The sequence below is a fragment of the Centruroides vittatus genome, unplaced genomic scaffold, assembly GCF_030686945.1.
Source record: "Centruroides vittatus isolate TY-2023 unplaced genomic scaffold, ASM3068694v2 contig_728, whole genome shotgun sequence".
Taxonomy (NCBI): Eukaryota; Metazoa; Arthropoda; class Arachnida; order Scorpiones; family Buthidae; genus Centruroides; species Centruroides vittatus.
In genome coordinates, this window is record NW_027122465.1 from 220,630 (window position 1) to 248,469 (window position 27,840).

The 27,840-nt window shown below is 29.2% G+C and overlaps 1 protein-coding gene across 2 annotated transcripts in view; it reads left to right on the plus strand.

Moving 5' to 3' along the window:
- The first annotated feature begins 1,754 nt into the window (after window positions 1-1,754).
- The window catches only part of LOC136980873 (regulator of G-protein signaling 9-binding protein C-like), a 31,970-nt gene continuing 5,884 nt past the window's right edge, over window positions 1,755-27,840 (plus strand). The window contains exons 1-4 of one of the 2 annotated variants that reach the window (XM_067277073.1): window positions 1,755-1,967; window positions 7,888-8,104; window positions 19,010-19,176; window positions 21,998-22,137. In XM_067277073.1, coding sequence (XP_067133174.1) covers window positions 7,928-8,104; window positions 19,010-19,176; window positions 21,998-22,137 — 484 coding nt within the window. In that variant the 5' untranslated portion in view covers window positions 1,755-1,967; window positions 7,888-7,927. Of the gene's footprint in view, window positions 1,968-2,045; window positions 2,145-7,887; window positions 8,105-19,009; window positions 19,177-21,997; window positions 22,138-27,840 lie in introns of those variants that run through there. The other variant, XM_067277074.1, reaches the window with a different exon arrangement.

Below are 27,840 nucleotides of genomic sequence, written 5' to 3' on the forward strand. Positions count from 1 at the left end.
CCTTGCATCCCCCTCACTATGCCACTGCCACAAAGGAGGCATTGTGATCATATGGAGGTAATCAATCGATATTCTTACCTTTTAATTAGAATTTGTTGTTTCAAGTGAAAGCACATTTCAATTCAAATGATTTTTAAACTAAAGATGAAAATATATATAAAGAATTAAAATCCGCTTTTCACGAAACTTATTGTTGGGTTTTATTGTATTTGATAAATACTAAATAAAACAAAAAAGCAGTTTTATTATAATTATTTATCAAACTAAGATCGTCTTACAACAGAATCTTTTAGCAAAAATTCAATAAAAATATTTTTTCTTCTTTCTTAACTACGATTATATTAGGTTTAAACCAATAGTAAAGAAAATATTAAAAAGTAATAAAACATTATCATGAGAATGATATATATATATATATATATATATATATATATATATATATATATATATAAATTCGTCAATAAAAATGATCATTATAGTAAATAATAATTTTAATAACTTATCATGGAATAGTTTGTTTCAAATTATAAATTTTAGCGGTATATATCGGTGACTCAAATAGTTCGAAAAAATGGTTTAAAAAAAAATAATAATAAAAATTCGATTTTGATTCAATCTTTCATCTTCTTACATGTTAATGAATATTGAACCAGATATTTGTAGAAACATCGATAATGATATTAATATGCTAAATGAATCTAATGCCATACACGACAATTATTTCAAATAGGTGTGACGAGATAACCCAAGACGAATTTAAACTAAGAAAAGTTATATTTATTTAAGTAAGAATTTTTTAAAGTTTTGCAGAGAAACATACATATAAGATTTGACAGACGGCAGACGGCCTGATATCCTAGCAGCCAAGATGACAGCCCACCGCTCTGGCAGACCAACATCTAATCCGGACGGATCGAAAAACCATGAACATTTTTCAACGGTGGTCCGTCCGGTTATATCAGGACCCGTCTCTCACCACCCGGCCGCCCCGTTGTAGGCCTACTAAACCAATAATAGGTTTATTAAAAAGAGGTCCTCTTAATACCCACAGGACGGAAAGAGTTAAAAATCTAAATATATTTACAGTATATTTCGACTTTTATTTTATTTTTCTTCCAATATTCCATCTCTCTATCTCTCGTTTTTCTTATTTCTACACGTAGTAGCGGTATAATCTCTATTTATAAAGAAAATAATCTAAATTATTACGGCTGTGTTTTATATCATAATAACCCAATTATTTTCTTAAATTATATAAAAATAAAAATATTTAAAGTAACGTATATCATATTTAAAAATAAAAAAAGAAAAATAAAACAAATAAACTACAACGCTCGCGATGATAAAAGTTTTACATCAAATTTTTTCCGTCAATGTAAATAAACTTATAATTAATAAAACGATAAATGTATATAAAAAAATCTATTAAAAAACAAAAAAACCTCAGATTAAATTTAAAATCTATCGAGACAGATACATTTTATTAAATATTTAATAAAGCAGTCGAAATAAAATTAAAAATTAATTTCGACATATTAATAGCTATAAAACCATAAGATGAAATAATAAAAATAATAATATAGATATTTTTTAATCGATTATTTAATTATTAAGTTTTATTAATAACTTTACCATTAAAAGAAAGCTGAATAATATCTCAAGTAGGTCTATTTTCGTAAAGGTAAGATTTTATCGATTGTTATTTCGGACGAACGAAGAAGCTTCCACCTAAAATTTTGTAGGAGCTGGCAACAGTGAATCTCGGCAGAAATCGTTTTCTTCTGCTGTGGTGCTGGTTTTCTGAATATAAATAAACGAAAACAAGCAAGAATTAATTCTTGCCTACAATTACCGAGGAATGAATTCAGTTGCAGAGAAGATAAGGATATTTGCTTTTATCAGTATTACACGAGTAAATTCAAAACATCCCATTTAATGTAAGTATTACCTTAATTCAGTTTGTATTGGTAGGTATTGTTTATGTTTTTTCCCCTTTAATTTAAATTTATATACGTAATGACGTCATATTATGTGTGTGTATATATAATGGGCATGACTTCCTGTGGTAAATATTTGTTTTTTAAATGGATTGTGTAATATTTTGATCGATAATGAGTAGAACTGGTGCTTGGGAAAATGTATAGGTGTGTACTTTTCTTATTTTTTGCATTGTAAACATTTCCTTTAAGTGTTAAAGAAGCCTTGGATGTTGATTTATAGATATGTGGATTAAATATGATTCTACTACTAAATATAGTTTATTGGATGATTCTTATAACTGAATTAATCGTATGATTAGGAAAGTATTAAGGGTTTTTGTCGATTTCGGCACGATTTTCTTTAACACATCCTCAATTTTGCCGTTTATTTAGGTGTTATGCGCGCGAAGTATCTTTTTATCTCCATACTTTTTAATGTGAGTTTAATTTTATAACGTTGATGCATGACATAAAGTTAATTACTATGAAGATTTTTGAAATGAAATCAAAAGTTGTTTTGAAGGAAGTTTTGGCATTGTTAGTTTGCTGGCTTCTGATAAGGAAAGTTTGCCAAACCGATTACAATGGTATAAAAGAAAACGTTGTCAATCAATCTATTTAATTGCTCCTGTTTAAGAATAACTTTTAATTTCTTTTCTCTTACTTTTTTTTCCTCATTAGTTTTTAATGATTAAACTACTAGAGAGAAAAACTAGAAAATTATATAATTATTATCTTAATTCTTTTATTATTTAATGTATAAAATTATAATTATTTAAAATGTAATACAACATATATGTTAGAACTGTTTGCAATATATTTTTTTTTTATGTACAAATGCAGAATGAGATGTATTTATATTCTGTTCCGTAATTAAAAAGTTACTTTTACGTCAGAAATTCTCTAGAAATTTTAGAATTTTATGAACGCATTTAATAAAATAAGAAAAATATATAATAAAATATATCTAATATAATTTTGTTTTTAAATGAAATAATTTATTTTTTAAATATAGCTCTAATTGTAATTTTATATATTTTTCCTTACATATAATTTTACTAAATGAAGATATTTATATTTAAATTGTTGTTACTATATTTACAATTTGAAAAAATTTTAAATATAGTAATAGTTTGTTTTAGAACCATAAATACCTTTACACATATTGAAAAATAAGTTTACCATAAACAATTTTGGATAAAAGACGTAGAAAAAAGGAGCAAATACTGAAAATTGATTAAAATATTTAAAACATTTAAGATTATATTTTGTATGTATAGTTTTTATTATTATTAATTTAATTAAGGCATTTTACTTGGAACATCTGCTATATAATAATTTTGTCTTTTTTTTTTTCATTTTAAAATATATGTTACAAATTTTTATATGCTGACCTAATTATTGCTGTTTTTCGGTATACATTTTATGTTGTTATCAATTAGTCACATATTGCTTTCTTTTCCATTTCTTCCAATTAGATTTCTACATCAACTGTTGTAAGAATTTTAAATTTAAAATATAATAATTCTCACTTATAACATTATGTAGATATTGTAGTTTATATAAAAATATAAAAGCTTTATATTAGGTTTATTAAAAAATTTACAAAATTTAAGAAAAATTTTTTAAATAGACAATACAAAAAAGTGTCTTCTCACTTGCCCTTTCACATGCGTATGAGAAAAATAACAGTTCCATGTGGAGTAGGCCTTTTATTTGAGGCTAGTGGTTCACCTCAATCTGTAAATGTTACAAAATCCCTCTGGTGATGGATATTAAAAATAAATATATTTGATAAAAATTTTCCAAATTAGGCAAATTTTTATCAAATTAGGTCTATATTTGAAGTTAATAATTTGAGTTAAAAGCTTTCATTAACTTAAATTATTGACTTCAAATACATTATTGATTTTATTATAATCTAAGATTATTCAAATTGCAAACTCATACATATTCATATTGACTCAATGCAATGTCATATTTATTGCCCATAAAATTCTGCCATATGAGTAATGAGTTTAACTTTTGATTTATTATCTAGCATGATAGTGATATTTGACCATTAACTTTCCTAGCATTTTCTTGATAAACCATTCTCAATATTGAATCCAGGATTCCTCAGAAATATTTGGTAAGGTTGGTACAAATACATTAAAAAAAATTATTTTTTAAATAAAAGCCATCAATTATTAGAGAGAGCTATTTTTTTAGATTCCAGAAGAATTTAATATCCATAAAAGTGTCAAAATAAAATTATAAAATTAATACACAAATAAAAACAAACTCAAAATAATTTAAATACTGAACCATTTTCAACATATTTGTTTTATCAGAATACAAAATAGATTTGCAAAATTCAAATACTTTTTAAAAACTCAAGGCTACAATTGATTATTTTATGCAGGGGAAAAAATAAGATTATAAATCAAATTTAAATAATTATGATAGAATAAAATAATATCATATTTAAAAAAAGTAATCTATGAACATTATTATAAAATTATATTACATTATTTTATAAATTTCTAAATAAATTAAAGCAATCCTAACTATTCCATATTTTTATATGTAAAACATTATAAATAAGTTACTAGTGCAGAAGTAGATCTAATGACTGGTTCAATAATTAAAAATTTGTTGATTCATCACAGTGTTTCTATTCTCTGGTATTTCCAGTTTTTTTTTAATTCTGTTACTCTTAAATTTTCAACTCCTTTGTGTTTGCTTAATTTTTCTTTTTTTTACTTACTTTAAAATATAAATATAAATTTTAAAATTGTACTAAGCTATATTAAGATTGATAATTCCTGATTCATAACTGTCCTAAATTTCAGTGTGAATACTATAACTCTAGTATTAGTTTTATTGGAAATTAAACTGCTTAAACACATTTTGATTTTAGGCTATAATGATATCTAGATTTATGTAATGCTTTTTTTAAAATTGTAGTCAAGTTTTTGTATGGAATTAGTATAATTAGTTGTCAATTATAATGAAATGTATTACTTCTTTAATTTATTTTATAAATTTTATTAATAAAATAAGAAATAAATATCTATTTATAAATTTAATAATTTTTATAAATAAAAGAGATATATTCTGCTTTCATAAATCATATTTACAAAGGACCAATGTATAGGATTTTTAAAAGGTGGATTTTTTGAAAAAAATTTATTTTTCTGTTAATGTTTATTCATTTTTACAATATAGGTATATAAAGTAACAGAATACAATAGACTTAAGACAATTCAATTGGCACAAAATAAAGATTTTAAAGTTTTGTTGGGCATAATCTATTTGATAATACATGAAAGATACTTTGTCTTTAATGGTGCATGCTATAAGCAGAAACATATGATCTTCTATGGCTATCCAATTGTTGGATTTGTAACAGAATTAATGATAAGAAAGATGGAAAAGAAAGTAATGGATGAACAAGGGGTGCATATTGAGCTCATGGAGGGTGTGGATATGATTTGATTATTTGGGGAAACTGGTAAGATGGGTCATTTTTGTGGCAGCCTTTCAATTGCTAGCTTAGAGCTTATACTATGTGAGGAACAGCAGTCAGAGATTTTGGTCATTTCTTGGTTGTTATGTTTAGGAAAGAAGGTAGGAATATATTATTATAAAAGCATATTCAAGTTTGTTTACATTTATAGTAATTCAAACAATCTAAAACAATATATTGTCTAGGATATACTGTTTCAGTCATTGAAGATTATCTAGGATAGAGGATCTAAGAAAAGAATTGGATATGTTGTACTAGTTTAGTTGTTTCATATGAATTAGGAAAGGATGAAATGGAACAGATTATGAGGGATGTGCAATGGAACAAAAACACTTTAGGAGGGGAAGCAAGAAAAGTTCACAAAGTTCCGGGCTGCTTTGTTAGATGGAAGAATAGGAGTTTTTGGAGAAAGATTGTGAGGCAGATGGAAAAGAATGTCTTTAAGTGGAATAAGATGGTGTTTAGTGTCCTAAGGAATGAGAAAGACATAATTTAAAAGCAGAAGAGTGTATACAAGGTATCATTAGTAGAGAGAGGACAGCAGATGCTTTATATTGGTGCCATGAAGAGGAGTTTGGTGTAGAGATTAAGTGAAAACCAGGAAAAGTTACATAAGGGGATCAAAAACACAATGCTCAGCATTGTGGCATATCATAGAGATGTCCAAGAGGGATTTGATAAGGCAAAGGTGTAATATTAAATATTACAGGTGATGAGTACAATCAAACATACTACACCTTTAATATATCCAGTAGGAAGTCTTTAATAGCTTAAAAACGTTTGCGTACAATTTGTTAAAAATTTATGAGAAAGGCATGAGAAAAGAGATCTTTAATGTTAAGGACATTGATAGCCTGTCATCAAGGTGGAAGTGGCTAGTAAGAAAGACTAGCAAAAGGAATATAGAAATATTTGATTGACTACAAGGAAAATGCAATTTAAATGAATTTAGAATGTGGAAAGAAAGTAATTTCAGAACAGGAATGCAAGCATTTGAATTTAAATTTAAGAAAGATGTTCCAATACAAAGTAGCATTTGCTAAGGAACTTGGTACATTTGTTTCTGAAAGCAGATTCTGATGAATGATGATGGATGAGAAACATCTAAAAGTACAGTACTTGGTTGGAATTTTGATGTGTGACTTCAATGGAAGCAGAATTGTAAAGTATAAATTTCAATGTGATGGAATGTGTTGATGGTTATTTATTCTTAATACATAATTTTACTTTGATTCAGACTTTTGTAAATTTGTATTAAATATATGAATTTACAAAATTCTGAATTAACCTTTTAATAAATTAATGCACCCTATATGAATATTTAGAAAATGAAGATTTTAAAAGCTCTGTATGTATTAATAATAAGTAAATTTTAGTATATAAAAACAAATTTGTAATATAAAAACCATTTAATTTTTTGTAAATTTGTTACATTATATATACGAGTACATATGCATGTAAAGAATAAGTACAGTGATATTTGAAGTTGACTTGTATCAGTATTAACTTGTTTTCTTCATCTTTTTTACTTTTTAAAATAGTTTTAAATTTGAGAATATTGCTACTTATTAGAACTTTTTTATGCATATTATCAGGAATATTTATTTAAGTATATAAAAAAACAACGTTTAACAAATTACTTTGCTTTTCGTTTATTCTTCCGTCGTTCGCTACCAGTTGACAAGTCCACATTTCCACAAATACGAAGGCGACCTTTCTTTATAGGCTACTGCCGACGTAACAAAATGTAAAATAGGTAAAACGTCCTCTGGAGCTATCGCCACTTTCCGTAAAAATTACAATTTAAGTAAATATAAATATACACATGGCCGACGGTAATACATTGTATAAGTATATAAAAAAACAACGTTTAACAAATTACTTTGCTTTTCGTTTATTCTTCCGTCGTTCGCTACCAGTTGACAAGTCCACATTTCCACAAATACGAAGGCGACCTTTCTTTATAGGCTACTGCCGATGTAACAAAATGTAAAATAGGTAAAACGTCCTCTGGAGCTATCGCCACTTTCACAGCAATTTTTACGGAAAGTGGCGATAGCTCCAGAGGACATTTTACCTATTTTACATTTTGTTACGTCGGCAGTAGCCTATAAAGAAAGGTCGCCTTCGTATTTGTGGAAATGTGGACTTGTCAACTGGTAGCGAACGACGGAAGAATAAACGAAAAGCAAAGTAATTTGTTAAACGTTGTTTTTTTATATACTTATACAATGTATTACCGTCGGCCATGTGTTATATTTTATATTTACTTAAATATTTATTTATTATTATTATTATTTATTAATTTCATGATTTTTATCATTACCAGATATTATCTATATATAAAACTTCATCAATGTGCTAGAATTATAAAATGTTTCTGTTTTTTTTTAATAGTTTCTATGCAGTTCCAGTAACAATACCATTACTTTTGTAAATGGCACGAGGAGAAACTCCAACATTGATTGATGTTGACAGTAGAAGATGCTACTTAGAAAATAAAACTAATGAATACATGTTTCCACTATGCACAAGATCAACTGTTCAACATGAAGTTATACCACAAAGTTGTTGGGATCTTACCTATAGTGCTTCACCAGTTGCTGTATCAAAAGTAATAGTTATATTGAATTATTTCAATTGTAATTTTAGATTTATTTATTGCATGAGTAACAAACTGTTAAGTCATTGTATAAAAATCATCTTTATATTTATTATTCTAACTCAATACATTTTATTCTCATTTTACAAATAATTACAAATCAAATATTTTAAAATAAAGTTTTATATTCTCAAATTCTTAAACTTAAATCCATAAACAATTAAACTCCTTATTTTTTGTCAACCTTATGGTAATATATATCAGTCAAAAATAATTTCCCAGATTCAATAATTTGAACTTTAGAAGGGAAAATGCATAATATAACAAACAATTAAACAAAATAAAAATTTTTGTATTAAATTAATGTTTAATATGTTTAAAACAGTTATATTTGAGTTATTAAAATAAATTTTTTGTTTATTTAACAAAGAAATAATTCAAAGCTAACATCAATAAAGTAAATTTTAATGTATTATAATTGAAATTAAAAAATAAAATTAATTTCAGTCATTTACTTTAAATTAATTTTCGTATCCACTGTAATTGATCAGAATTCAGAAATTGTGGTCATTGTAATTCATATTTAATGTTAGTAATCTGGATTTATTTATAATACTGTAATGTAATTACTAATTCTTTTATAGTCTGTACATCCTTTACATTTGTCCTAGGTATCATTTTAACATCTTATAATTAAAATATAAGTAGTTAAAATTAATCTAGGACAAAATTAATGGAAAGGTTATAATTACAAACATAATTAAAAAATGCAAAAATGATGAAGAACATATTACTTGGACTACAATGTTATAAATATAACCAGGTTACAAACATTAAATAGCCAGCAATGAGTTGCTGAACTTTCCTGACAACTTTTAAAATTATGGTGGCACCATCTGTTATCATGTTTTATTAAAAAACTTTTTATATTTTTAACTATCACAAAATGGCAAAAAGCTTAATTTTGAGGGTAGGGATGGGTTTTATAAAAAATTATAAATGCTAATAATGAGTAAAATCATTATTAAGTAGGATCCTACTGGAGATACACACTACTCCCATTATCTCCCCATCCCCTCGACCTTTAATCACCAAAATTTAATAGCATCAATCCCCTAATAAACAAAACCTCTCTGAAAAATTTCAGAAATTTTTGACAAAAAGCACAGGAGTTATTAAGCTTCAAACGGCGTGAACAAACTTGTGCCCCCCACACACTAACATCCACACCCACAGAAATTATCCCCAAATGTTTTTGCATTTCTCAACATTTCAAAGTCCAAAAATTAAAAATCTGGGGGGGGGTCATTTTTTGCAGGATTGCCATACTTTTTTTCTGTTATATATAAAAGACAGGAAAGTAAAAATTTAGTCAATTTATGAAACACAGTAAATTAATGAAGATCTCTGAAAGTGATCAAAAACATTCAATTTTTTTCAATAAATGTAACTGCTGGAATAACTACAGGTGTCTGTGAGTTATTATATCAGTGTTTCGCAACCTTTTTCTACTCGCGGCACACCTATGACTCGATACGACTCAACACGGCACACCAAAATGTTATTCCCCTTAAAAACGTATATATTATACTATTAATGGAATTACGTTATGCCACTAACCTATTATTATTATTATTATTAAACAGATGTTGTGTTAACCAATTCGTGCGTTATTAAAATTTATGAACTTTAATTCACTGTAGAGTGTATAGTACATATACACTCTACAGTGAATTAAAGTATACTGTATAGTGTATAATACACTTTTCTACTACTATTAAAATAAATAATTCTACTCATACATTTTCAATGTGATATTTGCGCCTGCTTAGCTGCACACAGACGTCTGATCCGTGACGGAATCGTTGGCAATGCTACTCTTATTTCTTCATCGACGGATCTGAGTCTCTCCCTCTTTGATGTTTTAATTTCAGTCAACGTCGAGAAGCCCAGTTCACACAAATACGTAGTTGAAAATGGCAATAACATATTAACTGCCATCTCGGATATAGCCGGGTATTCACTTTTTATTGTCAACCAAAATGTATTCAAAGGCACTTCGAAGAGTTTTAATTTCAATGTTCTGTCTGCTTTTAATTCCGCGAGTTCCTCTTGTAAATGAATAGGTAGAGACTCTGAAATCGCAACGAATGGGTTACGAACCCAGTCGATATCTTCAACACTGTCTCCAAAATACTTCTTGAACCTCTGCTGCAGGATTTGTAAATGTTCTTTAATTAGATCCATCATCATTTTATTACCGGAAGCAAGTGACCATACAGTCGAGAACATTTCAAACGAACCATTTTCAATTCTCTGTATCCACAAATTTAGCTTATTCACAAATCCTTGAATCTTATCCATACTAGTAAGAATATTTTCGTTCCTACCTTGCATTTTTCTGTTCAGCTCATTCAATTGTACGAAAATATCAGAAAGATAGGCCAACTTACATACCCATTCATCATCTGCAAATAAATTCGCGTACTCGTGCCCCTCGACAGTCAAAAATACACGTACCTCGTCTTTAAGTTCCAATATTCGCGTTAACACTTTTCCTCTTGATAACCACCGTACTTCTGTATGTAGCAGGAGTGTGGTGTGTTCTGATTCCATTTCCTGACACAAAACGGAAAATAGACGCGAATTTAGGGGTCGCGATTTGACAAGGTTTACGACTTTTACTACTTCGTCCAGCACAGCTTTCAGAGAAGGTGGCAAAGATTTAGCAACAATGGCTTCGCGGTGAATAAGACAATGATCGCATCGTATGTTAGGATTAATTTCACGTACTTGAGCTACAAATCCTTTCACTCGGCCTGTCATAGCTGCGGCTCCGTCTGTACAAACACTAACACAGTCCTTCCATTTTAATTCATTTTGGAGCACATATTCGTTAGTTACACGAAATATTTCTTCGCCGGTGGCTCGCTCGGGAAGTTGTTTGCAAAAAAAGAAATTAGTTGCAATTACATTACCATCGATGTACCGAATATAAGCAAGAAGTTGTGCGTGGCCGCTAATATCGGTGGACTCGTCGATCTGAAGTGAGAACTTTCGACTGCTGTTGATTTTCTCCTTCATAATGTCTTCAATGTCACTGGACATCTCAATAACTCGGCGACTGATTGTGTCATCAGAAAGAGGAATTTTTGATATTTCACTAGCAGCTTCTGAACCCAGGACTATTTTCACCATCTCTTTACAAGCAGGCATTAATAACGTTTCAGCTATTGTATGTGGTTTTTTGGCCTTTACGATAAGTTCGGCTACCTTATAGCTAGCTTCCTGTACTTTGTCCGAAACACATACTGTTGTAGTCATGAATGCTGCTTGTTTTCGGTTTTGTTCCAACAACTGACGAAAATAATTGACATCTTTGTTTAACAGAGAAGAATGTTTTGTTGACAAATGTCGTTTCAATTTACTGGGCACCATAGCAGCATTAGTAAGTTTTTCACCACAAACAATACACTCGGGGATTGGGCACGTTTTATCACCACACCAAAAAAAACCGCAAGATAAATAATTATCACTATACTGCCGGCGCACTAATTTTTGTTTCTTTTTTGCGGGCTCAATGCTATCAATACCTCTACTCGTCGAAGGAACACTCCGTACAAGGAATTTGTCCATCTTAGAAAAAATAAATAGTCTTATAATAATAGAAAAAAATAAGACTGACTAGCAATCACAATTTTTGGATTACTACAGAGCGCAGCTAAAATAGAACTGAAATATTTGCAAGACGCGGGACCTATATTCTTCAAAGGAAAGCCTAACGATGGGTTTGTGAATCGGTATAGGAATGTAATAAAGTTGAGGAAGCACTAACAAACAGGGACAAGTACCAAAATAAAGTAATAAAGTAATAAAGGACAGGGCTAATCCCAGCACTTTTGGGAGAAGCACGTACACAGAACAATTGGCAAGGGTAACAAAACACCTGTGAGCAAATTTATTTTATATTTAATTTCTTAGAATACATAAAAATGCGTGGCTTGTAATAAAGAATAAACAAACATCATCATATTTCATCAGTGCTGCGTCAGAGAATGAAATACAAGCATAAGAAACACAGCAACTGTGATAAAAATATATAAATAAAACTTGACAATTAATAGAATATGTAAAAGTTCACGTCACACCTTTCACCTTGTGACGGCACACCAGTGTGCTGCGGCACACCAGTTGCGAAACACTGTATTATATTATATATTTCCAGCTTTTATAACATTTGTTAATGTTAAAAAAGATATTAATGACCATTATATCAAGATTTTGACATGCAATCAATTTAAAAAAAAGCATAAATTGAAATTTAATAACATAATGATCATAAACATCAGAATTGTTATATATGATTTATGTATCTGAAATTTAAGTTAATAAATTCTGAAAATATGTCAAGATAAATTGATATTTTTCATTGACTTATGAGTGTAAGCTTGAAAGTAAAGATTTTAATTTATAAATAGATTAAACATGATAAAATAATCAAGATAAAAATAAATTTTTATATCATTAGATTAATAAGTTTACTGATGATTGAAAAGCATTTAATACTAACAGTTTATTACTTAATTTAAAAATTTAATTCAGCATTGACAAATCCTCTCCAGTATTAAATTTAATAACTTGTAAACAAATGTAATGTGTTATATTAATATAAATTTAAATATTTAAAAATAAATCAAAATAAATAGTTTTAATGATTTAAATGTAAGAAATATTAATGTTAAAAATTCTAAACTTTTTTATTTCAATGTTTAAATGAAATAGTAAATATTATTAAATATTACTATATCATCTAAAAATAGTTTTCTATTATGATTAATATATTATATTAGTTCAGTATTATCTACATTTTCTTTCTTTTGTACACTTCTAGATATTACATTCTCATAACTACATCTTAGCAGTCTTCTTTCTACAATAATCATACTTTCATAAAAATTTCTTAGTCAAAAACTGGTTTAGTTTATATCATTAGCCTACTCTCAATATTCATTTGCCATTTCTAAGAAATTTTATGTCATTGTTAAAACCTGTTTTGTCTAGTTAAAACTAGAATTTACTGCTGTACATGTTTTGATTTTAGATAAAACTAGTTTTAACTTTTAACATTAGTTAAAACTACTTTTAGCTACATAAATATGTTTGGGGGAAATAAATAAAGTGATGATTGGGATTAAAACATTTGTATTATTTAATATGATATTTATAGAAAATATTGGTCACACATCTGTGTTATTAACATTAATTAACCCTTTGTCCCTGAAGGCACCGATCGATCGGTACCCTGGCTTTTTAAGCAAAACTTCGAGGGTATCGATTCATCATTACTTTGGTAAATATTGATTTTTGTAAAAATTTATTAACAACAGATATAATCTCATTTGATATGAAGTGAATAAAGTATAATAATTCATTATATTAGTTGATAGCAGTATAAAATTTTGATTTCAAACAAATGTTTGATATAATGTGTGATAATTTCACAACAAATAAACATACATGCATAAGTGTTATATTGAATTGTACAAAACAATATTCTACGTCTTTCTGGCTCAGTGTCAGCAAACAACTATGTAACTAGACAATGTTAATTTTCACAAAATGTTACAAATTATCAAGTTTATGTGTCAGTTCTGATATATAATATTTTTTTTCTTATAAATTTTTCTAATAAAATGCATTGAAAAATATCGTATCTAAAACTAAAGATATTAATAAATGTAAGTGATTTTTTTCATATAGATATAATGATAATTTGATTTTTGGTGAACTTTTAAAATAATATTGCCTGACTGGCCTATATTGCCTTAGGAGGGATCGCAAAATAAATGTAAGATGTCGGGGAAAAGGGTTAAAGCGATACGAAATTCATCATACACTGTAGGAACGTGTTAGCTGAATGACCTTGGTCGAAACAGTTTTTACTAAGCCATTTTGTTAAAACCCGTTTTGTCTAGTTAAAACTAGTTTTAACTCAAATTCATTTTTGACTAGTAGTAAATTCTAGTTATAACAATGCCATCCAGTAAAAACTAGTTTCAACTAGTTAAAACGCATTTTTACTCTAACATATATACCTTATCAGATTTAATATATTTTTTTGAATCTAAAAACTAAAGTGTGACATTCTTATAACCATCTCCAATCAACTATTACTTAACTGTTCTTTCTTTGATCTCTTTATTAATATATCTATTACTATATTACCTTTTCTTTATTACTATCTATTTCAGACAATAAACTGCATAGTAAAACTGATAGTTACATCAATTCAACAATATTACTGTTAAATAGAAATATTTTGGCTAAACATTTTGGCCAATGGCATTTAAACTATGAGTTTAGAAGTATAGTAAAACTTCTCTGACTCAAATCGTTTGTAACTTGAAGTTCTTTCCTGCATCATGGAGCTTTGAGTTAGAGAAGTTTTACTGTACTTGAAATTTATCATGGACTCAATGAAAAATTTTGTCAATTTTCAATTATTATGTATTTGGTTTGTAGGAAAATCTTCAAAAATTAAATTAGAAATAAAGATATTGGCAATTTGAACAAACTATAGTGTGTACTGTATAAATTTCAAATGTCAACTGCAAACAGGGTAACAGTAATTTTGTTTATATTAATGAACAAAATGACCATGAGATTCCAGCAGAATTCAGTTCAATATAACAAATATTTTTGACATATTTTAAAGGTAAATTAAAATCTGCTGAAACCTCATGGTTGTTTTGTTCATTAATTAAGTTACCAGTTTTGGTTTATTTGCATTTGTATACATTGATATTAAATGATGTCTTACATGTTGTTAATTGAACATATGTTTACATTATTTGAAAAAAGTGAAAGTTAGTAAATATAAATTATATTAGTGAGATTTTAAGAAAAGAATTCAGTTATTATCATTATTGGATCTTATTTGCAAACTTCAGCCTTTATTTCCCACCTCATAGAATCAGTTCTACTCTTTATAAAGAAAATTCAACAAACAATAAAACAGGCAAGATAAGTATAATTATCAGAGATGTAAATTATATGTTGTAATTAGAAAATCTTTTGGCTAACTACAGTGTGATTAACATCTTTGATATTTATCTTATTTGTCATATTTAGTATTTATTTGTTTTCTTCATTCAATTAGAATAAATGTACTTTTGCAAATATTGTAAAAATATGAAACTTTTTACAAATTTTTGCTAGATAATATAGTTGTTATACAGTTGCTGCTGACACGAAACTTAGAAAAATAAAAATAAAAGTAATAGCTCTTCTAGGCATAATGAACTGAAATCTGTAGATAACTCTATGGATTTATTAAAGCAAAATTTTATTAGATGAAATATCTTGAAACCATTTATATGCCAGTGAATGATATAAGGTTATATGTACAGATGGTCCTCTACTTTTGTACATTCTACTTTTGTACAATTTGCTGTTTCATACACTTTTAATCTTTATTGATATATATGGCAAAATGTGCATACTTTCATGTAATGATCCTCCCCTTCTCATGAACTATTAGTCAGTAGTCTCTCCCCACCTCTCTGACATTAATCATGTCCATTTTTGGCATCATAGGTTCAGTCTTGAGCATTGGATGTCTTGAGTTAGCACTTGTCAGTTTATGTTAGGATGTGTGTTATCTCTTTATGTACATTTCTACTTTGGTGAAAAAATTTGCTTTTATTAATTCATAAACATGAGTGAAAAATGGAAAGCAGACACAGTATTATGCCTTTACCATTACTTTCTATCAGGCTTGTGGTATTATCTTAAATTATATAGATGTTCAGTGCCAATCAGAGGGGGGACAGCAGGGGCAGCTACCCCAGGCCTTGCAATATTAGGGACTCAACTTGGCAGCTCAGTATGTTAGACAAAAATATAGGAGAAGGAAAAGCAATTTGCCAAATTTTAACATTTATAAATTTAAATTCTAGATTTCTGTAGGAAAAATCAGAGAGGATTGAGAGATATAAGCCAGTCCCTGATTGGCTAGAAGTATCAACCCCAGGCTGGAGGGGATGTTCTTCTGGCCAATCACTAGACACCCCACACTCAAAAGTTATCTCTTCCTCCATCTCTGAATCCCACCCCCAGCAAAAAGGGCATGAAAGCAGAGAATGAGACCTGTTCAATCAGTTCTGTGCTAACAGTGTTTTACAATATTTCAATAAAATATTAGTTGGCCCCGGACCTTGCATTTTTTCTGAAAGGCCATGCAGATGTTTGTCATTTTTTAATGGTAATATCTATTCTGCATATCTGAACATGATTGTACTACATAGTAACATATCAAGAGAGTCAAAGGTTTGTATGCAACAATCATTTATAAGACCTCACAATTAATATAGTGCTCTATTGCCTGCACAGCTAGATCCACCACTATTACTTAATGATACTTGACTGATACAAAATGTGAAATATAGTTAATGTTTAAAACTATATTTAGTTAATTTTTTCAAATTTTAAAATATACTATTTTAATACTACAAAGTTGAGGAGTTATTCATACCTTTGTGCACCATTGTGGGTTATTTTGATCCATGTATGAAAACATGATGTTAGTGCTTATTTTATTCAAAATAAATAATTATCTTATCCCATTTAAAAATCTGAGAAAAGCCATGGCCATCAACAGTTTAATATTTGGAAAAGTGGCTAATTTACCTATCAAAATTAATTAGATAAATTACACTTAACAACAAACTTACTGTTTTTCATTCATTGTGGCAACTTACACAAGTAACTTGCTTTTTGATGCTTTCTGTTCATGTTACACACACAACACATAACATACTGGTGTGGCCGTCGGCCATATTGTTATGTGTATTTTAGTTATATTTTTTTATTTATCTTTATATTTGATTCTTCCCTTTTGTCATAGCTTCCTTCTAGAAGCTTCTGTCTTAGATCTCATTACCTTAAGGAGGGATTACCCCTTCTTAGAACTCTTGGTAGAACAAAAGGTAGGGGAATTATCATTTCTCCGAATTTTTGGGGGAAACAAAAGGAAGGCAAGGACCGGAGGCAAAAACTGCCAATGGAAGAGTCATTCTTGGTCAAGACCTCAGAGTGAACGGTAGGACAAGGCAGTGCTCCAAACTTGAAGAAAGGACAAGGAGACTGCGAAGCTGAGGAAAACTGTAGAGGTAGAACAGAACCAAAAGAGAAGGGTTGTAAGGACAGTGAGTATGACTGGAGATCTACGAGGCACCATTTTGCAAAGAAGGGAGGCATCCAAAAGCATAATATTGAAGAGACACCTTCCACATTGGTACCTACCAACTCAAGAAGACCCAGGTATTTTCTACCTTCCTCTGTCTATCTGACATACTTCCCTAAGTCTCTGCTTCTTCCTTTTTTTCTTAGGTTTGTGATAGGTATAAGATTAGTTGTAAGTCAGTCAGGTTGATATTGTATATGTACGTGCGCATTACCCAGATGCTTATGAGAGGACAATAGACCACCCTGTTGTTAATTAGTAATATAAATATCTGTAAAGTTGGGATCTGTACTAAAAGACTGGTTTGGAGAGAAATAAAGGGTATTTTATCTGTAAATCTGTTTTATGTATCCATCTTAGTAACATTTGTTTGCCTGCATTACTATCTCTCAGTTCAAACAACCCTGCTGGTTTTAGTTTTGTATTTGTTTTTGTAACAATGTTCTCTTTTTTTACTCCTGTTCCTTATTTTCACAGTATCCACACATTGATGGCCATGGCCACAAAATCAAGCATGTTGTAGAAAACATGTACAGGCCATCTTCTGGAAAAACTTTCACTTAATATATGCGGGCCATTTGATTCACTACATCAACACCAAACTTTGTTGAGTTGTAGAAAAGAACAGTCTTAGGTTTCTTCTTGGAAAAATTGATGTAGACAGACAGATGTAATGTACTGAGAACTGTCACATTCTTCTGAGGCTTGCATTGATAGATGGTCAGTAGCAATTGCCAAATTTTAGGAACTTTATGGAATACAGATTAGCCTTGTCCTTTACTGATGGTTTCAAACCACACTTGCTTTTGTTCAAGTGCATATATGGCAAAATATGATTCCACAAAACAAAGTATTACACTCTCCCGAAGCTATTGTCATCCTTGCTTAAGTAGAGAATCTAACTGGGCATTTTTCAGGCAGTCAACATAGGAAGAAGTCATGGGTCAAAATGACCCATGGGGATTTTGACAAAAATAATTTTCGAAAAACAGTTTCCTTTCACGTACATGTTGTCCATGAAAAGCTAGGAAAAGTCAGTGATGCATTATCCTATGGGTAAAAAAAGGGAATTTGCCTGGATCCCACCAACAGGGGACCCCAGACAAATCTTACTTCCCTGAAGAAAAATGTCTGAAGTCAACACTATATGGAGCCCCCTAATTCAAATTTGCCTGGGCCCCATGAAACTATACAGTGCTATTGGGAAAAGTCAAAACACTTCAGGACCTTCTGATCATTGTTATCATATAAATATATTGTATATTCAAAAATCAAAAAGGGTTTCTGTTTATGTTCCACACACAACACATAACATACTGGTTTTAGTTTTGCATTTGTGTCAGTAACAATGTTTTCTTTTTTTGCCCGTTTCCTCTTTTCACAGCATCACACATCGATGGCCATGGCTGTCAAAATGACCTCTTTAGTCTTTCTAGTGTTAATCATCTCACAACATATTTTGACACACTAATTGGGAACTGTTGTTCTAGATAACTGAATGCATATTGGGAAAAATATGTTTATTCAAAATATATTATCTGTTGTTTTTATTACCAAGATGGTTTGAAAGAATTTAAAACATTTATTAATTAAATATATTTTAAATATAAAATAATATGAGTTAAGTGAATTTCCATATTATAGAAGTAAAATATTTATTTAATATATTGTAGCTGGTAGATGATTTATGTCGACAAGTTTGCAAATATCACTTTCTTGCACTCTCATTGGGGAGTTATGCTGATGGAGAGAATTTGAGAGAAGAATTATTTAAAATAAGAAAAAAAGCTTCTGGCTTAATCATTTGTAGTAGAAATCATCTAGTGGATTCTTTTAAAAAGTAAGATATATATATTCTTTTTAAACTCTGGTAATGTAAATGCATGAAATTCATCAAATATAGTTCTTGCTTGAAAATATTTTTTGATTCTAATTGGAATTTATTTATAATAATAATAAATATTTATTTAATAATTTTCAATTTTATTTAATTTTTAATATTTATTCAAGTTTATAATACAAAATAATTCAAGTTTATAATACAATCAGTAAATTGAACTGACAGTTGTTTCAGTCATGAATACAAATGTATCATTTGTTCATTCATTTAGGCTGTGTCAATAAAAGGACTTTCTAATTTTCCATTTTGTTTTGTTGAAATTACTTTTGTGCTACATCTTTCTAAATTAAGCTCCACAATTTATCCAGCCATGCTTTCCTCACTCTTCCTGGACCTCTTATTGGTATTGAGTTGTTAATCTGTTAGTCCATTTATCACTTTCAAGGTATATGATCAACCCATATCCAATAATTTTCTCCCCTTCATATCTATAATTCTGTTTTGTTCTCTTAGTCATTAGTTTTTCTATCCAGTTTTGTGATTCTAACCAAAATTATTTTTATTTTCTTTTGTGATTTTTTATCTCAAGTTGCTTTTTTAAGATAGTCTATATTTCACTGTCATATATGAACAATTTTCAAAATTGTTAAACATTTTTCTTATTAAATGTATAGAGACTTATTACATTCAAAAATGAGTATCATTATTCTTGATTTTTAATGTGGTCATTTGTAATTTGTTGTAACAAGTACTAATTTTATTACTGGTACATTTTTTATTTCTTGCTGGTTTTCTCTTATTGATGTACATTTTGTTAATGAGAATATACTTGATATAATATTTTGACTGTTTCCTAATAGATGCCACAAGAATTATTAATGACAAAAATTTTCTGAGATACAATAGTTTCTCCTACTGCTGGACAACAATGTTTAGGAATGCTTAACATAACATATCTCTCTATGTTTAAGATAAAAATACATAGGTAATAGCCTCTTTCTGAATTACAAACCTAATAGAAAGTTGCCTAGTGGCATCTTTTCGGTACTTAATGCATGTCTTAAAGTGATTCAAAAAATTGTTACAATACATGTAGGCTACCTTCAATACTTTTCCCATTGCAGTAGTAAGTTGGTACTGCTGTAATCATTATGTCACTCTCCCCTGATAATAAAATGAAATACTGTAGTAAGCTATGAGATACATAACTGACTTATCATTCCTTTTTTCTACTCTTTCTGTCCTGTGGGCACTAAAAGGTCTTTTATAAGCACATTGATTTGATCAGGCCCTCAATGGGCTAACTGTGGTGAAAGACAAGGACCAACATATCCCAAAGAGATCACCCTCCAAAAAATCCCTGGGTTTTTCTGACATGTCTGGATTTGATTCTGGATCTTAGAGTGACAAGCTGATGTCTTAATCTTCTCAGCCATCCAGCCAGTTATCCTTCTCTAGAAATTTTATGATTAGCACACTGGTGAAATGTGATTCTAAAATTACTTTAATGTATAAAAATATAGAATGCATTGAGTCTATGGAAGTTAAATTAGGTAAAAAATTTTGAGTTAGAGAAGTTTGATTTATTGAGAGTCTGCTGAAAATCATCTCATTTCATGGTAATTGAACATACTTGAACAACTTTAATGATACAGATTAAAACAACTTGTTTAAACAAAATCAAAATAAAAGATTAATTTGAATTTATACTATTTTTGTGAAAGATTAGATATTGAGAAATTTTTGATGATGATTATTGGAAATATTGATATGTAGTTTACAGATGCTGTGATGACTTTTTAAATAAATTCGATCTTCACATTTGCAAAAAATTTGAAGCTTTAGTGGGATGACATTTAACTATTAGAACTATATTCCAGAGGAAAATCATTAGATAATCAAGATTCAATGATTCCTTAGAATCTCTTTTCATAAACTCTGACTAAATAGGAGGAATGAAATTTCTATCATACCTATGACAACAGTTGACAACTTCCTGATTTAACCTAGTTAACATGTAATTAATATTACATTATAAAAATTAAAATTTTGTTTTCTGTTACATATTTAAATTTAAATAACCTATGCAGTGATATTAGTTTACAATTGTAACAAATGAAAATATCAATGTATTGATTGAACATTGTAAGTTTCAATTTTATTGATTTTTAATTTTTTTATATTGAAAAATCTTCAGAAGATGAACCTGAAGACTCAAAACTTGTTATTAAGATATTGATTATCTAAAAATTAAAATAAAAAAAAGTTCATTTATTCACATGTGTATTTGAGGATGAGCAATTTATGACATTGTCACAATAATGCCAGATTGAAATTTTGATCATATTTTTAATCATATTTTTAATTTATTTAATTTAAAAACAGTATATGCTCTTTACCTCAAATTAGTAGTGACTTGCCCCTGTATTTCCTTCATTTAAATAAAGGAAATACTTTTCCTTTATTTAATAATAGAGTTGTGCTGATCATCTGTTAACCGCTTTCAGGGGAAAAGTTTTAAATTGAAATAACATGATTTCTGGTTTTCATCGGAAGTTCATTTATAGTTAATTAGGGCTTCCTGTTCCTAAGGTTTCCATATCTGGTCTTGGATTTCATCTATCTAACTCGGGATTATGGAAAGACAGCCAGATGATGGTGGGAATTTTTAGGTCTACAATTTTTTCAAATAGCAGCCCAATGAGCTTTTCATTATTTGGAAAAATTTTAGATTTTATTCTGATTTTATATAAACCAATTATTTAATTAATTTATAAAATTTAATTATTGAAATAACAAAAATTTTTATAAAATTTTTTAGTTCTGAAATACTTTCTCAAAAAGAAATGAGTGAACTAGAACGCACTTGTCGTTTATTGGTGGGATGTATTCATATGTTAGACAGAGAAATGAGACGTTCAAGATATTTGTTTCATCTTTTCCCACTTGTTCCTGATGCTGGTAAGAATTCTTTTAATCAATCAATCCTTCATTAAAATTTTTTTAAAACACAAGTATAAATTTTTAAACATTTTAAAAAAAAAAACAACTTTTAGTCCCTGTAGTTTGTTTAATAATAAAAATTCTTTGTTATTAGTCTCTGAATAATTTCAGACGCATAAAGAATATAATGTCAGGCAATGACATAAATTATGGTATATACTTTGACATTGTATATTTATCACTTTTCTATAGCCATATAATGTTCAAATGTAAGCATCACGTGAAATGTATATTATCCAAATTAATTTTGATAGGTATTATTTTTGCTAATGAAATAGTTCAGATAATTGTACAGTACATGTACAGTGCAATAATATGATATATATATATATATATATATATATAAGTTTTTCTTGGTTTGGGCATTGAGCCGTTCTTCCAGTTTGGGTGGCTTACCACTTTACCTTTACATCCCCCACTTTAAATCCAAAAGTGGGGTGTTGTATAAACATAACTTAGAGACATGGACAACATCTGATAGTTTTCCTTTTTTTCCTCTATTGTATTTGATACTCATCTTATTACCTCATACAGGAAGACATCGGGGTTCTAATTTTTTTTAGTGTGATTGCATTCCCATATTTAACATTATCTTCTGGTGATTGTTATCAAAATAACTTATTAGTTTCATGCTTCTTTTGAGTATTTTTGTAAGTAAATTTTCTAGCGTCTTCTACTGGCAGGAGAGTGTTTGGTATGGTTTGGGGAAAAGGTGTAATGCCAAAAATGAGATATTTTGGTGAAAACTCCATTACTGAGTGAGGAGAATTGCTATATTTATTCATTACCATTTTTAATAATTTACTCCAACTGATTTTCCTGCTTTCGTTCATCTTGCATCACAACCAAGTCACAATAGTTTGATTAATACTTTTACATAAGCCATTACTTGTCAGATAATTGGAAGATATAAATGTTAATTTCATTTTTTGTTTTTCTAGAAAACGTATGAATTCTTTTGAGTTAATTCCTGCATACCTGTTTGCCAATATCATTTTTTCTCTTTGTATTTATATGATACTATTTATTAAGTTTACAAAGTCCTTGGCAGTTTGAGTTCTGGAGCTTAGTGTTCTAAATACTGTGTGGCAAAGTCAACTGCCAGATGCAAATATTGTTTCTTCAAATTATATCCTTTAAATCCTCCCACTGTACCAATTGCCAGTATCAAAGGGATCTCTGGCTGGGAGATGGAATAGTTCCTCATATTTCCTACAACAGTTTATTTTATTAAACTGGCAGACCTCACAGCTATTTACAAAAGTGGACATATCTTTCAACATATTGGGCCAAGTGTACATACTAGATCATGCATGGCCAACAGTTTTTGCCCCGGGCTGAATTGGAAAAAACTTTTTTCACAGGCCGAACGAAATATTAAAATTAAAAAATGTTAAATACAAAAACGATTTATTTAAGTAAATAAACGTTTATATATATTAGTATTATATTTCTAGCAAAGCACATGAATTACTAAGTTAAATTGACTATCATCTGTATATCTTGAATTACTGTCTAACATACATTATTTTATGATAAATATTAGTATTTTAAATTTATCATTTTTTTTATTCTGCACTATCACACAGACGAGTACAAAAGTTGTAAATCTCTGCAATGAAATTTAAAAAAATAATAAAGTATCGTGAATCCATTTGACCAATTATTTGAAGTTAAGTAGCTAATATTGAAAGATTAATCATGGGCCGCATAAATTCATTAAGCAGGCCATATGTTGGCCATGCCTGTACTAGATATTAGTCACAACATTGTCTTTGTTCCTATGTGTCCGAATTTTTCATGGCTCTTTTTTAACAGTCTGAATTTAAGGGACTTTTGGTATTATGATGCTTGTTTGATCTCCTTTAATTTCTACAATTAAGTCATTTCATTTATGGTAATTTCCAGTAGTCAGCTCTTCCTTTTGTGCTGAAACAATGTCTTATCTTTCAATTAAATTCACAATTTTGATATTGTCCAACATGAGGCCACTATCTAACACCAGATTTCTGGATAGTAGGTCAGCTTCTATGTTAGTAGTTTCAGGGCTAAATTTAACATCAAAATTATATTGACTAAGATGTAGTGACTGATTAAATAATTTCAAATTTGGTTTCTTAAAAGACTGCAACCATTTTAAGTTTGATTATCTTTTATTAAGGTTTATATAAAAACAAACTTTTTAAAAAACTGGTTTTTGAATCTCAACTTCTTTATGAAACCGGTTTTAATTGGTTTTTGAATTTTCCCCACCCTCAAAAAAATGAAGATAAGGAATATTTACAACTTTTAAAACTTTTTAATTTATTTAATACAGTAGTGCCTCATATAACGTACGCCTTGAATAACGGACGCTGCGAACAACGGACTTTCTGGCATAATTGGTGACTGCTCCATGGGTGCGTTCTTTAATAGCGGTCGCTCTGCGTCTCCGCTACTATGGGAGTGCGCTGCTGTTTGTAGGCATTTAGGAACGACGGTGAAAGAAAGAAAGATGGCGGCGCCCGCGCTATCAATAGTATCATGATGGAGGAATCTATAATTCTAAAATATGAGCTTTAAAAGGCAAAAGAAGGGTCTCAATTGTAAATTTAACCATAAAATGGATTATTTGTTGAAAGAGCATTCAAAATAGCCTCAAAAAAAAATTTGTAAAAACACTTACATCACCGCGTGTGTTAACTCACGCTTTCACAATTTCTAAATTCTCATTCATAAAACTATATAATGGACCTAGAAACGAAACTATCTGAGTCATGGAGGATGCCATGTTGCTTTCCACTGTAAACTACTGCTACAAGCGGCCGTTTTTACTGTTCGACAGCATGCACTCCCACCGGGATTTAGGATTGCATTCCACAGGAATTTTTAAATGGATGTCGCTCGCGCAGGGTTATGCGGAGGAATAAAAGAACTCACCCATGTTCATTTTTTAATGATACAGTACAGTTATTTTATGCTGCAGAACGAATTAGATGTTTTAACATGTATTTCTATGGAAAAATGCGTTTCGTATAACGGACGTGCACCTGGAATGGATTAAGTATGTTATATGAGGCACCACTGTATTTATAAAATTTCAAAAATATAATAAAATAAAATAGACTGATATCTACACAAAACAAAACAAAAAAAAGAAATTGCTAGATTATCACATTAAACTATAAAATTTACTCCATATAACCCCATAAAGAAAAACGAATAACAATGCATGCCTACAAAATATTATTTTCTTTCTTATTTTTCCTAAGAAAGTATAATTTTAGAAAGCAAAGCTGTATAGATCTATTGCTCAACCATGTCCTTTTATTTTTGCACACACAATTGCCAGAAATGAAAAAAACTCTCACTTGCTACTGAGCTGAGTTTAATTGTCTTTAAAGTATTAAAAAAATAATAAATCTAAATTTTTCGTTTTTCTGTTTGTACTCTCTGATACTAAAAAGTCCTTTTTTTAGTGTCTTAGGGCTTGAAGAAGTCACTTCTTCAGGTTCTTGAAGATATTTATGTATTGATTTTTCCATAGCATTTCTTAAAACTATGGCTTAATTTTCTTATTTGCCACTTTTTCAACATCACAGTCATCTTCTATAGAATCATTTGGATATAATCTCAATGATAATTGTCCAGATAACTTAATAATAGCAGATTTTTACAGCTAGAGGAAGAAATACGCTAGACGACTTTGTTCAAACATTCTGTGGATTACAAAATCTTTATTTACAAAAATAAAGGAGAAGTGTTACTAATCCTGTTTGTTTTCTCTCTTGAATTTGTAACAACTTGGAATTAATTTCATTTTTGAAATTTTTCAAATTCACATAACAAAAATTTACTTTTACTTGTTAATAAGTAACCTTTACTTTGTTTACTTGTTAATTTTACTTGTTAATAAGTAGGATGACAAGATGCAAATCTTGTCGTTCTAAGGCATCAGCTGCTAAATGTACTGATCCTAAAACTTTAAGCTCTACAGTTTTACAATATTCTGCTTCATTCCATGTGTGAGAAGCGCTGATATCATTCAAAGCTAAAACAACACATTTTTTTTAAAACTTTCTATCGTTTTTCTGTTGTTGCAAGATTTTTCACTATTGTAAAGAGAATTGGATGCTTTTTTTTTGTTAATAATATTCCTGTTTCATGCCAGAGATGATTTTGTATCAAAATGTTGATGTTTTTAATCAAATAATTAATTAATTTTATGTTTAAGTCTAAGCTTGAAAACCGGTTTTTTAGTTGGAAAAACCCAGTTTTCAAATTATGTAAATTTCTTCAAAAGACTGGTTTCTCAAACCAACAAACCCTATTTCTTATTACTGTAAATTTTTTCCCATAAAGATAGTGGTGCCACTAGTTGATTGCTTCCACTATAGCTAGACATTCCAGTTCCATAACACCATCATTTTTTTGGCTAATCTAATAGTTTTTTGAAAAATAACCATTTGGATGTTGTTTTCTGTTGTCTTGAATTTGGTTTAGTACTGCCCTATTCTGTGTTCACTGGCATCTGAATGTAAATACAATTTTTTGTCTGGGTTAAAGATGCACAAAACTGGAAAACTGGTTAAGTATGTTTTAATGTTGTTGAAGGCATTTTGGCATTCTGAATCCCAAATAAATTTTATATTTTTCCTGTAATAAATTGTGCAATGGATTCAAGAGCACTAGGTATGAAACAATGATAATAGTTTTCTTAACCCAAAAACCTCAGTAAGGTTTTTACATTGTTAGGCTTGGGAAATTCTTTAATCACTGCAACATTGTCACTTACAAGGCAGACTCATTTTTTGAGATGATATGACTGAGAAACTGCATTTCTTAACTCACAAATTTGCATCTCGATAATTTTAGTTTCATGCTTTTGTTTTCTAAAACATTTAGAACTAGTTCAGTATGTTTAAGATGGAGATAGAAGAAGCCCAATAATTTTTCTATAAATGCAATATTTATAAGAACATACTTCCCATGTAGTTTATATAATCTATTGCAAAAATATAAACACTTTATCATCACATAAAAGCAATTATTCTAGCATTTTTACAAGATTTTTTAAAATTTAAACAAGTCATGTGAAGTCTTTTAGATGTTGAGGTTAGCAACTTCAGTCACATGCTATCACAACCTATCCAACACATATCACTTTTCAAATATTAATAGTAGACCAGTATTAATTAGTAGTCATTGACCATCCTGTCCTCTCTTCCAAAAGGAGGTCAATGACTACGTTTGGTCAAATTACTTCAACCCACTTCTGCAACAGCCTTTCTTTCTATCAGACCAGTAGTATGGTGGCATTCGAATAGGAAAATTACATAATACAAGGTTACCTGCAAGCACAAAATATGTTTTAAGTGATTTTCAAGGGTGCTGAGTTTAAATATTTGGTCTGTTTTTTGCAAAATTTGATTCACTGGCAGGTTACAATTTGATATTCAGAATGCACACTTTCTTAGGAACATTAGGAAAAAATATGATATTTTCAATTGGTATCTAATTGACTAATGAAATTGTGTCATTTCATATCATCCGAGTATCGTGATAAACATGACAATAGTAGGCTAAAATAACCAAACTCTTTATGTGGTTTTCATTTTAATATTTATCATAGTATTTGACTTATATCACTACAAAACTACAAAGATTATCTTACATAAGGGT